Genomic DNA, 14,835 nt, shown 5'->3' with positions numbered 1-14,835 from the left:
TCTGAGCCTGGTTTTGTTTGCTTGTAGTTCTCCAAAAATGTGACATCAACCACTTAGCCCAGTAGTGCAAATGAAGATTTCATATCATCTCATAGTATTTCTGGAAGTCAAATAGGTGCAATGGCATTTATTATTCACCTAGACAAAATTCAAGACACAAAGAAAGACAAAAAATATAGTCATGTAATCATCTAAGGGTACAATGTGAGTGACACGTTAAGAAGAGAAGCAGGATTCATGTCTTGAATTTTCCCTTTGCTTCAAAAAATTTAAATAATGTTTTAAAGTGATTTCCTATATAGATTACAGATTTTAGAAGGCCAAAACTAGAAAAGACTTCAAACCCAATAATTTCAAACACTTCGTTTGACTATGATTGAGGGGAAGGGAAGATATAAAATGAGATTAATTCCTCTAATCATGAAATACTTCCTTTCCTTCTACCGTGGACTAAGGTAAAGGTTAAGAAATATCAAGATTACTTCTGTAAGGACACCAGATCAAATACAGCCAACATCACCATTCCATTTTTTCCTATCTTATTCTTTTTTAATAAAATATCCTATTTCCCCCCCTAGATTAAAAATGTCTAATGAGGAAATTATAGACTGTTGACTATAGGTCTAAAGTAACAAATTCAATATCTAGTGTTATTTTCCTTGAAAAGTCAATTACTCTAAAGTTGTAGAAAAATAAATACATATTAAGTTTGCCACCGATATCACATGCCACCAAATGAACATATAGAGAGAAAAGGAAGAATGGTCACTTCATGTCACTGCTACTTAAAAAAAAATGTTTTAGGGGCGCTTGGGTGGCTCAATCAGTTAAATGTTTGACTTCAGCTCAGGTCATGATCAAGCCCTGTGTCAGACTTGATCTTATGAGTTCAAGCCGTGTCAGGCTCTGTGCTGACGGCTCAGAGCTGGAGCCTGCTTCGGATTCCGTGTCTCCATCTCTCTCGCCCTTTCCCTGCTCAAGCTCTTTCTCTCTCTCTCTCTCTCTCAAAAATAAGTAAACACTAAAAACTTTTTTAATATTTGTGTTAAAATGATTGAATCCAACATTCTCCAAGTACGATTTTCATTTTAATTGCAAAATGTTTAGTTTCTGTTATAAAATAATTGGGGCCAAAAACAGAATCAACAAAATAGATGAACATGTGGGAAGGGGGAAAAAAGAGAGCGAGAGAGGAAAGCAAGCCATGAGAGACTCTTAATGACAGAGAACAAACTAAGGGGTGATAGAGGGAGGTAGATGGGGGACGGACTAGATGGATGATGAGTATTAAGGAGGGCACTTGTTATGGTGAGCACTGGATGTTATATGTAAGTGATGAATCACTAAATTCTACTCCTGAAACCAATATTACACTATATGCCAACTAACTAGAATTTAAATAAAAAAATTGAAAAAAAGCCAGAATCATTCATTTGAAGTAGGTAACAAACCAAGATGTGAAAGCTAAAACAGTCAAATTTCTAGAGAAAAATGAAGGAGAATATTTTTAGAGTAGACAAAGAATTCTAAACAGGTTGTAAGATGCACTCAATCCCCCCCACCAAAAAAAATTAAATTATATTAGTCTTAATTAAAGTTAAGAAATCTATTTATCAAATAGATTAAGAAAATAAGCAAGTTACAAACTGGGAGAAAAAAATTTGCAATCCATATCTGACAAAGTACATGTTTCTAAAATATCTTTATTTAATTTTTTATTTAATTTTTAAATGTTTGTTTTTGAGAGAGAGAGACAGAGTGCAAGCAGGGGATAGTCAGAGAGAGAGGGAGACACAGAATCCAAAGAAGGCTCCAGGCTCTGAGCTGTCAGCACAGAGCCCAATGCAGGGCTCGAACTCACAAGCAGTTAAGATCACGACCTGAGTCAAAGTCGGGTGTTTAACCAACTAAACCACCCAGATGCCCTGTCTAAAATATTTTTTAATTTTTATTTACTTATTTTTGAGAGAGAGACAGAGAGGGAGACAGAGAATCCCAAGAAGGCTCTGCACTATCAGCATAGAGCCTGATGTGGGGCTTGATCTCACAAAGCATAAAATGACGACCTAAGCCGAAATCAAGACCTAGACGCCTAACGGACATCCACCCAAGTGACCCTAAAATATTTTTAAATGCCTACAAAATCGATCAGAAAAAATACAAACAACCCAACTTACAAAAATATACAGACGACTTAACGAAACTTCAGGAACGAGGATATCCAAATGGCCAATAAACATACGAAAAGGTATTCAATATCATTTTTCATCAGAAAAATGCAAATTAAAACACAATGAAATACCACTACACACCCACCAGAATGGCTAAAATTAAAAATACCAACTGATAATAACAAGTGTTGGCAAGATGTAAAACAACTAGAACTCTCCAAATTTGCTAGTGGGATGGTAAACTGGTCCAACCACTTTGGAAATTATTTGTCAGTATGTATCGAAGCTAAATATACACCTAATCTATGACCCAGAAATGTTAGCCATAGATCTATATCCAAGAGAAATAAATGTTTATGTCTACCAAAAGACATGCATATGAATGTTCACAATATAGAGAAGCGCTCGAAACAATCAAATGTCCATTAAGAGTAGAATGAGCAAATTGTGGTATATTCATACCTTTTAATAATAAAAGAAAATAAACTACTAATAAATGTAATAATGTGAGTGGATCTCAAAAAGTATGTTGAGCAAAAAAAGCCAGACATCAAAAAAACACGTACCGTATGATTCCATTTACATGGAAATCAAGAACAGGAAAATTGAACTATGACGATAGAAGTATCAATGTTTTAATTGGGCAAAGTGGGGATACCAATTATAAATGAGAGGAAGGGAAACTTTAGGGTGATGCAAATGTTCCATATCTTGATCAGGAAGGTGTGTATATAGGTAAAAACTAATCGAGCAATATAAGACATGTGCACTTTACTGCATAAGTTAGTCCTTAATATTTATTCTTTTATTCCTTAATTTAAAAAAATCTATAGAACACTCAAGCACTTTCAAATATCTAAAATCGCAAACCTTAGCAATGCAATTATAGTACTATCTTCCCACTTTTGAAAAAAAGTGAATTTCAAGGGTTTCTCATGATTCTTCTACAGAGTACAGAGTATATCTATACCAACCACCCACTAAAGGGCAGAATATATCTTAAAAATTCTCACGGTGAGGAAATGTATTTACATATTATATGTCATGTATATATAAAGATATTTTCAGTGATAGCTAATACTCCAATCAAACTTTCCTGAGAATTGAGATTTCAAGATTTGTTTCAATTTTGGTGCTTGAGTTTTATATATATACACACACATAAACTTAAGCTACAGATGGTTTAAGTATCATTAGTCTTTGGTAAACAGAAACAAACAAACATAATCTCTTGATCCACATTTCTATCCAGCAACATCCCCACTTATTTCTCTGCTTCACCTCCTAGCTAAACTTCTGGGGAAAATGGTCTGTATCAATGTTTCTACTTCCTCTGTTCCCATCCCTCCTTTAACCACTTCAATTTTGTATCCATCCCCACCACTGCACAAAAACCACTTTTTGTTAAGGTCATTTAGCAAGTTTTACATCGCCAAAACCAACTCACACTTTTTGTCCTCACTTTACTTGATTTTTCCGCAACATTCAACATAGCTGACCATCTACTCCTTCATGAAACACTCCTGTCTCTTGAATTCCGTTACACCACACTCTGCTGGTTTTCCTCCTGTCTTCTTGCTGGCTGCTCTTTCTCTTTTGCTGGCTCTCCCTCCTCTACCTGACCACTTAAATTAGATGTTTCTCAGGGCTCAATTCTGAGCCCACTTCTTACAATACATTCTCTCTTTACGTGATCCCATTCATTCTCATGGCATTAAATATTGTCTATGTGCTGAAGATGATCATATCTCTACCTCTAACCAAAAATGAGGAGAGGTTTACCAACTCTGTCCCTCACCATTAATCTCCATATTAGCACTCTTTTTATTTCCTTCATGTAAGTATTTAATTATTTCATTTGTTACCTCCTTGTTGGGGATGGGCGGGAGGTGCTGTCTTCCTTACCTGACTGTAAATTCAGTTGCGGCAAAAGCTTTGCCTGTTTTGTTTACCACTGTATTGCCAATATTTTGCATACATGGCACATAATAGGCATTCAATAAATTTGAATTTTTTTTAATGTTTATTTATTTGAGAGAGAGAGAGAGAGAGAAAGCCAAGGAGGGGCAAAGAGCAAGGAAGACACAGAATCTGAAGCAGGCCCCAGGCTCCGAGCTGTCAGCACAGAGCCTGACGTGGCGCTCGAACCCATGAACAGTGAAATCATGACCTGAGCCGAAGTTGGATACTTAACTGACTGAGCCACCCAGGCACTCCTCAATAAATATTTTTAAAATGAAGAAAATGAAGGTTCCTGATTTTTGGATTAGGTTGTGTTACAAATGTATGACAAGATAAGTAAAAAATAAATGTTATAAAGCTTTCATTGTTCAACTATCTTTTAAAATCAGCATTTAAGGGGTGCCAGGGTAGCTCAGTCGGTTAAGTGTCTAACTTCAGCTCATGTCATGATCTCATGTTCATGAGTTTGAGCCCCACATCAGGCTTGCTGCTGTAACCACAGAGCCTACTTCAGATCTTCTGTCTTCCTTTCTTGCCCCTCCTTCACTTGCTCCCTCTCTCTCCCAAAAATAAAATAAACAGTAAAAAAAAGTTTTAAAAAATAAAAATCAAAAAAATAAAATAAAATAAAAAAATAAAAATCAGCATTTAAATAAAATATATATTCTAAATACATACATAAAGATGATCCATTACTAATCAAACATTTGCTATGAGAGGGAGGATAAGCTACACTGACACTTCAAATGGTGAGCAAGGCTTGTAAGATTTCCACGTGCACAAAAATTCCCTAGGAACCTTGTTAAAATGCAGATTTTAATTCAGCAAGTCTGGCCTAAGAATCTGCATTTGTAACAATTGCCAGATGTTACTGACACTGGTTCACGGATTAGATTTAGATTAGCAAGGGTCTAAAGGATCCGTGTAAATGATTTATGAACTAAAATAAACATTTGCTAGACCTCAACTTTGTGTCTAGTACTATGCAAGATGATTTTCATAAACATCATCTTATTTAGGCTGTGGCTGTTCTCTTGTAGCACAGTAAACTTAGAGAGGTTTTATTATCTATCAAGGCCAAGTGTCTTCCTTTTATTTTTATTTTTCATTTTTCAGTTTTTGCACCTCAGTGTTATATATATTTGTGCCACAAAGGAAACAACACATCTACAAATGTACAGCAATGTTTCATGTTTCCATCTAACAGAGCACAGAACTTACTGAGATTTACAAACAGATTGATGTTCCATCTGATGTGTACTCCAAGCAAAGCTGGTTAATGATGACCATGAGCAGGTGCAGGACTCAAAGTTTTCAAAGCTTTATTTCTTCTATCATCACTCCTGATTTTATAAAAGATGAAGTCCATCAACCCCATTCCTACCCAATTCTCCTGGTAAACTTAGGTATAGTAGGGCTTCATGGCGACCCAAATAGTTTTTAAAAAGGCTTTGAAGCATCTTGGTGCAAGACCCCCCAGCTCAGGGCACCATGACACACACAGCCAATGACTCAGAAAGAAGTGTTCCCTTTTAGAAAAAACATTTTATAATACCTCTTTTATCATCATGAATTAAATATAACCTATCCATACATGTAAGTGTTTTTTAACAAAGCCCCACTTGCCATATAAAGGTTAAAAAATGATAATAAAATAATTTGTCTTTCAATATGTAAATATACCAGCACAATCATTCTAGAAAACCTAATAATATGGTAGTCAGATATATTTGTCGAGTCACCATAAATGTAAGAGCTAAAAATGCAGAAGGATATAGGTTGCATCAATAATGGCAAGAGTCTTGGCTCTCAACAAAGAATTATCTTCTCTTCATTTATACATAGTATATAGTATAGTAGTTGCATTGCTAGGTGATTTAAGCTGTATTAAAACCATGCAAAAATACTTTATGTTTATACATAAAATGGAGTTAGGTTCTGGCAGTCATTAAACATAAAACATTACTAAATTCCAGAAAAAGGAATAAGTTCCACCCTGGAATGAAGGATGGCTTCCTAAAAGGAATGGCATTTGTGATAGAACATAATGGATGAATGAGGATTTCAATGGGACTGTGGAGCTATTAACAGTGTTGGGAAATCAGAAGAAGTTGTTTTGGGTTGGAGAGACAGACAATGAGTCAATTTTTGGGCTTGTTGAGTTTGAATAGCATTAGAAAAATGGGGAGTTAGGAAAAGTAACGCATGTTCAGGGAATACTAAGCAGTCCAGAATAACATTAGAGGACAAGGTTACCTCTGGCAAGGTATATTGAAGCTACATTGTGGATTATCTTAAATGTTTTACTAAGAAATCCTTAAAATGGTTTTTCAGTAGGAGAGTGACTTGATATTTTAGGAAGATCATTCTGGCAGCAATCCTCAAAATGGATTGAAGGAGGTAAGTCTAAATACAGGGTTACCAGAAGAAGAAAAAAATGTAACAGTCTGAATGGATAGTTTTCAAAATGTGTTCTATGGAACTCCAGGGTTCCAGAGGGCTGCCACAGGTGCCCATCTGTGTCAGGAGAAGGAAAGGGCCAGCAACTAGGTAGGCCTAGCAGTAGTCTCTTGCCTTCTCCCTCCTCTTAACTGAAACATCACACTTGCATCTGTCCCACATAAGATTTTTGTACACAAGGGTATTCTGTTGATAAAAACAAATTGTGTCCTGTTTTTGTGTCTCATCCAAATTCTTATTTAACTGTGAGCATGACCATGGACTATCTCAAGGAGTCATCATATAATCATCAGTGTCATTGTAGAGAGTACTAGCTACAAGATCTAAAAGCATTACATTAATTCTTAATATCACTTTTAAAATCATTATTTGTCCCATTATAGAGAGTATGTCTCCATCCTTAAATTAGATTACCTGTAAAAATTCTCCAGGTTTGCTTAGGTTTGGGGCAAATAGGACTACATTAGGTCACTGACGTCTGCAATGGAAAACTGTGGAGTCCTTTGAGAATCTCCAAATTTCTTTTATCGAGATGTGCATTGAGGCTGTTGGCTAGGATAACATAGAAACTATATAACTTGTGTACTCTGGTCTCTCAGTCCTACTAATTTAAATTTGAGGTAGGACTTTTATATACATTATCCTATTTAAACCTTTACAAAAGCCATAACATTTACAAATTTCCACGTATTATTATATTCCTTCAGGATCACTCACAAAGAATCAAAATAGCGGGTTACATTCACAAATGTCAAGCGTCTATCTTACACTGAATTATTGTTTACCAGACAAGCTCACTATCTTATTTCTACAATGCATGAAAAATGTTAAAATAATGACTCATCCTAATTCGTTCACCCACTGAATTTTGTTTTTATAGTGGCAAGCAGAAGTGTGTTGGTTAGAACGGTCCATAAAGTCTTTTGTCCTGCTGAAATGATTTTCAAACCAAGAGAGGTAGCAAATCACTGGTTTATACCAGTTACGAATAATTTCTCTCACTTGATTCCTTTGAATCCACCGGCACACAACTGCTTTAGACAAATATGTCATGCAGGCCAATGGGCCAGCTATTTTTCAAGGTTTGAATGGTATGACATAACATCTACAGTACCAAAATGAGTCGTAGCCTTAACAAAGGAAGTTGTAGACCCAAAGGGAAAAGGGGTTAATTTCTAACAATCACAATTTTACAGAACTTACTGAATCTTAGACAATACTGGCTTCCAGAGACTACTTAGTTAAAAAGCATCTGTTTCTATCCCAGTAGTTTTTAAGCTTTATTTTTAAAGAGATACTTCATTTTTAAATGAAATCTTACAGAGATTACCACACATAAAGCACATAAAGGAGTATCTTAGTAGTATACAATATAATAAGTTCAAATATGTAATAATAACTGAAAGGTCAAACAATGAGAACAATAGGCTATTTTAATAAACAAAAACTAAAAATCTATAGATATGGATGAAACAGCTTTATATCAGCATCAACACATACGTTAGTCTATATTTTGTCTTATTTGCCAATATGAGAAAAATGAAGATGCATATATATAAAAACTGTTACCACTTGCAAGTGTTTCACATTATTTCAGGAGAGTTTGTTTGTTTGTTTGTTTGTTTGTTTGTTTAGTAGGCTTCACACCCAGCAGAGAGCCCTGCACAGGGCTTGAATTCATGACCCTGAGATCAAGACTAGAGTTGAGATCAAGGGTCAAATGATTAACTGACTGAACCACTCAGGCACCCGTATTTCAGAATAATTTTTAAACTATTTTTGTTTCAAAGTTGAATCATGCAAAATATCTAACAATTATTCACATTCTTTAACTCTGAACATAAAATAAGACAAGAAGTACCCAAAACGTTACAATAAGTATCTTAAAATTTTATAATATATAATCATGATGTACCGCGCGCTACATGTTCTTGTTATTGAGAAGTTGGTTACTACACTGTAACAAAAGCATGTCCCAAGAACCTTAACCTGAGCCTTCATAGGCACTTAAACACAGGGAATAGAAGAGTTAATGATGTTCTTAAATAATTTTATATGAGCAAATATGCACAGTAACAAAAACAAGAGTGCAGAACCATAATCTTACTCGTCACATTTATGAAATGTTAATATTTCAAAGAGTTTCAAAGAGTTGGTAAAAAAAAAAAAAAGCTTTATTTTGAGGTCAGAGTATAAATTTATACACTGATACTCTTCAACACATTTAAAATTTGGTAAGTAATATTCATGAAAGTCAAGTGAAATTTAAGTTAGCCTCTGATGCACATAACGTGATACTGTATGCAAGCATAAAATCAACTATTAATGAGTATTAGCAAGTGATTTCCTGATTACAGATAAAGGTAGATGATAGCAAAAATGATTAGTTGTTAAATATTATAAATATTAGTTACTTTGAATTTTCAGATTGGAGCTATTATTGTACATTAACTATGATGTAATTCCACATCTATAAAAAAGTATTTGTAGGTTTGTGAGCATGATCTTTTTTTCATATCCACAGCCTATATGACTATTACAGGAAATTCTTCTGATGTGCCAAATATTCTGATAACTTAATAGTCTCTCAAATAGATTTCACTTTGCAAGCAAACTGAGAGTGTTGTGTTAGAGAACTCAAATTAAGTAAAATATATTATTGCCAACTTTAAGAATCAAAACATTTGTTGTTAAGAAATGGTTTATCGTGGAAAGTGCAGTGCTTCACTGACATAAAGAATGCTGCAAAAATCTTAAACAAATCCAAAAGTTAGAGAGCACTATATTATTTTGCCCAGAGTAGGGTCAATACTGGATTAGAAAAAGGTGGTACTATTCATATTGTTAGATTTAGCCAACATTCCAGACTCTTCTACCAAATCTTTCACAGCACCGCAGCTCTGACAAATTAGCCAGCATAATTAACTAGTTTCAATGTCACTATTTTCCTTACTCTCTTTGCCCTAAAAGCTGAACAAATAATCAAATGACCAAACACACAGGCAATTCATTCATTAATTTATTCAATAAATGTGACTGTAGTTGTACTATGTACTGAGGAATGGGCTGATGATTAAAAAAAAATGCTATGCTTTGGAACCTGACAGTCTAGGAAGGGCTACAGACTGTTAACAACCAAAATAAGCAAGAAATCTAGGTAAGTAATCTTTAGATAATTAAGAGTTATAATTAAAAAATGTAACTTTGTATTGTTTCATCAGTGATACTACTGAAATTTTCCTTTATTTTCAATTTCCTTTATTTTAAAAAAGTTTCCTTTATAAACCCACAGATAATCTGATGTACCAATAATTTCATCTCTAAGAACATACATTAACAAATACAATTTGTAATATGCTGCCATTTCCAAAAAATCAGGAGGTAAGTGGATTTTGAATTTTTGACGAGTGAAGAGTATTGTTCCATAAATACATTTTATTCTGTTTCATGTCCTTTATTAAACTTTTTTATGTCTCTTAGATGAAACACATATCCAATATAATATGGTACCAATTCCAAATTATTTCGACTTACTCTACAACACTTTGGACTCTAAGAACTATAATTTTGGATGCAGAAAGCAGATTTCAATTAAGGCTGAAAAATTATCCATAATCACTGGAGATTAAAATATTTTGACAGATTATATAGTAATAATAACTAATAGTTATATGTAGCTTACATTTCAAATAATATACATATAATAGAAATATAATTATTGTTTCATTATTTCATCTTTTTTTAGTGATTCAAAAGGCCTTATGGTATTTAATTATTATAAATATACCAGCAAATGAAGAGTTATATTTTTAAAAAGCTAAATAGCAGAATGCACTCTATGTCCTTGTGATGTTTAGGATCTCTTTTCACAATAATTAATGAACACTTAGCATGAAAACATCATTTATTGAGCACCTACTACAGGCAAGTTTCTGTATTAATCACTCATTTCTTCTACTTGGTCTAGAGAACCACAGCTTGAGTCAGAAGCCAATTAACATTGGATGTCTGGTAAAAGATCTATGACTAACATTTTAGTTCTAAATAAATGAGTATATACAGTTAATATATTAACAAGTTTATAATAATGTATTAAAAAGGTATTACTGGAAAGTTGTACGCTAATTTTACAGTATCATCTCTATCTTACTGATTGAGAAAGCAAATTTCTGCTCATATTTGATCCATATTTTTTTAAATCAGACTCTTTTTTTAATGTTTATTTTAATTTTGAGACAGAGAGAGACAGAGCTTGAGCAGGGGAGGGGCAGAGAGAGAGGGAATTACAGAATCCAAAGCAGGCTCCAGGCTCTGAGCTGTCAGCACAGAGCCCGATGCGGGGCTCGAACCCACAAACCGCGAGATCATGACCTGAGCCAGAGCCGGCCACCCAACCAACAGAACCACCCAGGCACCCCAATTTGATCCATATTTTAATAGACTTATGCTGAGGTATAGTTAATAGATAAGACTTGGCTTTAGGGATTGTTTAGCCAAAAACAAATAAACAAAACCAAAAAAACGCCACCATTTTTGTTTTCTCTGCTTTTTTTATTATACCATTTAATTACTTAAAAATTTTTCTGAGTTCTATCAAAGAATTGCTAGCACCAATCACCTACTCATAGAAATTAATTAAATAAAAAGCATTATATAAACCTAACAAAAATTACTTTTCAGCACTGTTTTCTTAATAGAATCCAACAAGCTCTGAGGGTCTTTTATGAACCAGAAACTATTTCTGACACTGAGCACACAGAAATAAAACATACTCTCTGCCCTCTAGAAGCTTAAAGACTAGTGGGGTTAGAAACATTTAAATCCATAAATACAATTGGCAGAAGTGTTCACAGAAAGGAAAGGCCCTTATCCTAGGTGAAGGGAGGTGAGGGACCAGTAGGGAGACCACCAGAAGGCATCAGAGAAGGTCATTAGAAGGAGAGCACCTGTGAAGTGAAGGATGAGTAGGCATAGCCAGGTAAAGAATGGGCTGAAAATTTTAGTGAAGACATGGAAGTGTGAAATAGCACATTGGATCATAGGAAGCATAAACAGGAATTTTCTAAAATTATATTCTGTCAGGATCCTGTGACCTTTCTGTCACTTTTGTTCCTTTGAATTTTACCATTTCATCCTTCATATGCTATAATGGAGGGCTAGTAAACTCCACCATTTGGAGGCTATATCTCTATAAAACTCAACCATCCAAAGCATAGAAAGGGACCTAGAAGTGAAAAATGGCTTCCACAAAAGCCATGTGATACGAAGCAGAAGCTGACATCTAGAAGAAGACAAAATCTGTTCAATAACCCTGGAATATTTAGAGTAGGGGCATTCAGCTCTGCAAAGTTCAACCCTCCCATAAATATATACTATAGAACATTACCTGATGGTCAGAATAGTGACGCAGGGCTACCAAGATAAAGTGATTTCTTATGTACTTTGTTTATAAGACAGGGGGCTGTGTAATAAATACACTTAGAAAGAGCTCTATCCAATATTGTTTAAATAGAAAGGTTTTATATTAAATGAGAAACATGCCAATACCTATGAAATTCATTTTTGTGAACCACCTCATTTCTCAACCATAACAGAAAGAAGAAGATACTGTTATTACAACACAAATAACAAAACTTAGCAACTTCAAGAGTCTTTGGATAGAAAATATTTAGGATCACAGATTATGAGAAAAGAAAAAAGTTAAAGCTTCTGATTTATTCCATGCATTAACTTTTCATTTTTACATGACAAAATTTCAATTTCAAAGCTTATTTCATCTGACATCTTCATAACAGAAAGTCTCAATAAACACCTATTGATGAATGAATTTTAAAAGATTTTATATATTGAAGGAATGACTAACTAAACAGCTTCACATTTCACAATAAACTGTAGCGTGTTAATTTGACCATCAAATTAGGCAGAAAATAAATATATTCCATAAAATATTCTATTTTCTTATACTGCCAAGAAATGAGAAGTATACTTTCCAGGTCAAATCTCTTTATATTGAGACCAAAATGTCAAGATAATATAAAAATATTTTAAGTATCAAACACATGGGCCAGATTAGTCAAACTTGGATGGCTATAATGAACTAGATATTTTACTGCATCAAATACTCTGTCCTCAAGGACCTGATATTAGAAGAGCCAAATTCACATCATTAACCTTTTCTTTGCTTTTAAGTTTTTGCATTAAGCATACTATATACCATCCATCTCTATGGAGTTTAATCTAGACATATAAACTCATAGCTGATCACTGCCTATATTCTATATTCCATCTCTTTTCATTCATAATTTGTGCATTCTAAATCAAATTCTATACAAGTTTTCATTCCTGTCTTATTCAGAGAGCCTTTATTCAGGCTTATCTAGAAGTCTTTGTTAAGGTCATTACTATCCCAAATTATGCTGTTTATTTATTTATTTATTTCATGTTAAATAAATGAATTCAAGAGTATTAACATTTACAAGGAAACACTCTAGCTTCCATGGATTTACTCTATTCTGCATGTTAGCCTGGAAAAGTGAAATGATTAGGAATAAGAAAAACATAGTGTTGAATATTGATTTATAACTTCACAAAAATAAATTCAGCAATTCATTTATAATAATCAAAGCATGAGAGGTTTTTAAATTCTTTTTTCATAGTGTACAGTGACCTAATTTTTTTCCTGTTCTTGGCCAACAAAGTCTTTACATGTTAACAATTATACTTCATAGACCATTTTTAAAATATTCATGGTCACAATTTTAAGAGTTATTTTTAAACCCTAATAATTTAAAATTTTAAAAGCATAGTTTTTCATAAGAGAATGCTTTAAGCACTATTAATAATGGCTACTAAAAGTTGTCCTCTGCATACTAAACACATACTGTTCATTGACTTATTGTTTCACATTCTGCTTAAAAAAAAATTTTATATGGGCCACGATAGTTAGAAAAATTGTAAGCATAACCAGGTACAAACTGAGGATTCAGGACCACAATATTGTACTCAATTATATTTTGAAGAAAAAAAAGTTCTACCACATGTATCTTGTATCCCAAAGTATTTAATTAAATTTAAATAACTTCATATTCTCTAGGTCTAGAGTTGCCAAAGATCAAGATTCATTATTACGAAAAAATCCATGTTGTTCATAATATTTATCAAATTAATATTTTAATTAGGTGTCAGTATATCATTTATTAAGAGAATGAATACGTTTCTCACAAATTCTAGTTTTCCAAATATCAGCACCTTCCCCAACTTGAAATGTATCTTCCATTTTCAGGGTTTTACAAACCCTTGTTGAAAAGTTTACAGAAGTAAAATTTCAGTTATCCCAAGTAAGTATATACAAAAAATTTTGAGAAACGAGGATAGTTTCACGACTTTCAAAATTAATTCAAATGAAACTTTTTAATTGAGCCTGATTTTTGCTTTGGATGAAGAAGGGTCATTAGAAGATCGAGTTCCAAGGGAACCACAAATGCCAACTAATTTAAAATTTACCTTTCCCGTATGACAGCATTTACTCTTAGAAGAAGGAAAACTGTCACTTTTCATTCTAAATAAGTCACTCAAGTTAGGCTGAATCCAATGGACACTGAGACCATGGAAGAAAAAAAGCATCCAAAAGTATCAATTATTCTAATTTGCTGCCAATTTCAGGGACACCCCATAAGTACTCTTCCTCTGCAGACTTCGAGTTGAGCCCTCATGTCTGACAACCCCTAAGACATAAAATTGCGGAGAAGTTATCACTTTCCAAAGTTAGGTGGGGGCTGGGGGGAGCAATATAAGAGATGTAGAAGAACTGACACGCTTTGCCCTCTGAAACGCCTCATATTTACTTTTGACAAAAGAAATAAATAGAAGCAAAGCCGAGATTCAGAAGGTACCCTCTCTACTGCATGCACAGGTCGATCTTTTCAAAGACCCCTTAGAAAAGAAGCAGGCTGGAGGCTCACCTTCCATCTCGCCACCGGGCTGGGCTGGGCTGGGCTGGAGCTGCCGCTCTGGCTACCCGGCCGCTCCACGTGCTCCTGCCGTCGCCGGGACACAGCGCGCAGCTGGCGGGAGATTCCCGGCGCGGGGAGTCCCCGNCAGCGGCGCTGGCTGGCGACGGCTTTAAAGCACGTTCACCGCGGAGCACCCGAAGTTCCGCAGCTCCAGCCCCTTTTTGAATGTCAAACCCGAGAACTCAGGATGGAAATGGCGCATCAGTAAATTGTCCCAGAGTGTCTAAGAA

The 14,835-nt window shown here is 34.5% G+C and overlaps 1 protein-coding gene and 1 pseudogene across 6 annotated transcripts in view; both read right to left on the bottom strand.

Moving 5' to 3' along the window:
- The window catches only part of IKZF3 (IKAROS family zinc finger 3), an 87,602-nt gene extending 72,919 nt beyond the window's left edge, over positions 1-14,683 (bottom strand). For all 6 annotated transcript variants that reach the window (XM_077779210.1, XM_077779214.1, XM_077779213.1 and 3 more), the window contains exon 1: positions 14,555-14,683. In XM_077779210.1, coding sequence (XP_077635336.1) covers positions 14,555-14,561 — 7 coding nt within the window. In that variant the 5' untranslated portion in view covers positions 14,562-14,683. The remainder of the gene's footprint in view (positions 1-14,554) is intronic.
- Positions 5,410-14,431, bottom strand: LOC144244109 (ATP synthase subunit ATP5MPL, mitochondrial pseudogene; annotated as a pseudogene).
- Positions 14,684-14,835: the final 152 nt, after the last annotated feature.

The sequence above is a fragment of the Crocuta crocuta genome, unplaced genomic scaffold (assembly GCF_008692635.1).
Source record: "Crocuta crocuta isolate KB4526 unplaced genomic scaffold, BGI_CrCroc_1.0 scaffold68, whole genome shotgun sequence".
In the NCBI taxonomy this organism is placed as follows: domain Eukaryota; kingdom Metazoa; phylum Chordata; class Mammalia; order Carnivora; family Hyaenidae; genus Crocuta; species Crocuta crocuta.
This window is presented reverse-complemented; position numbering and strand designations above follow the sequence as displayed.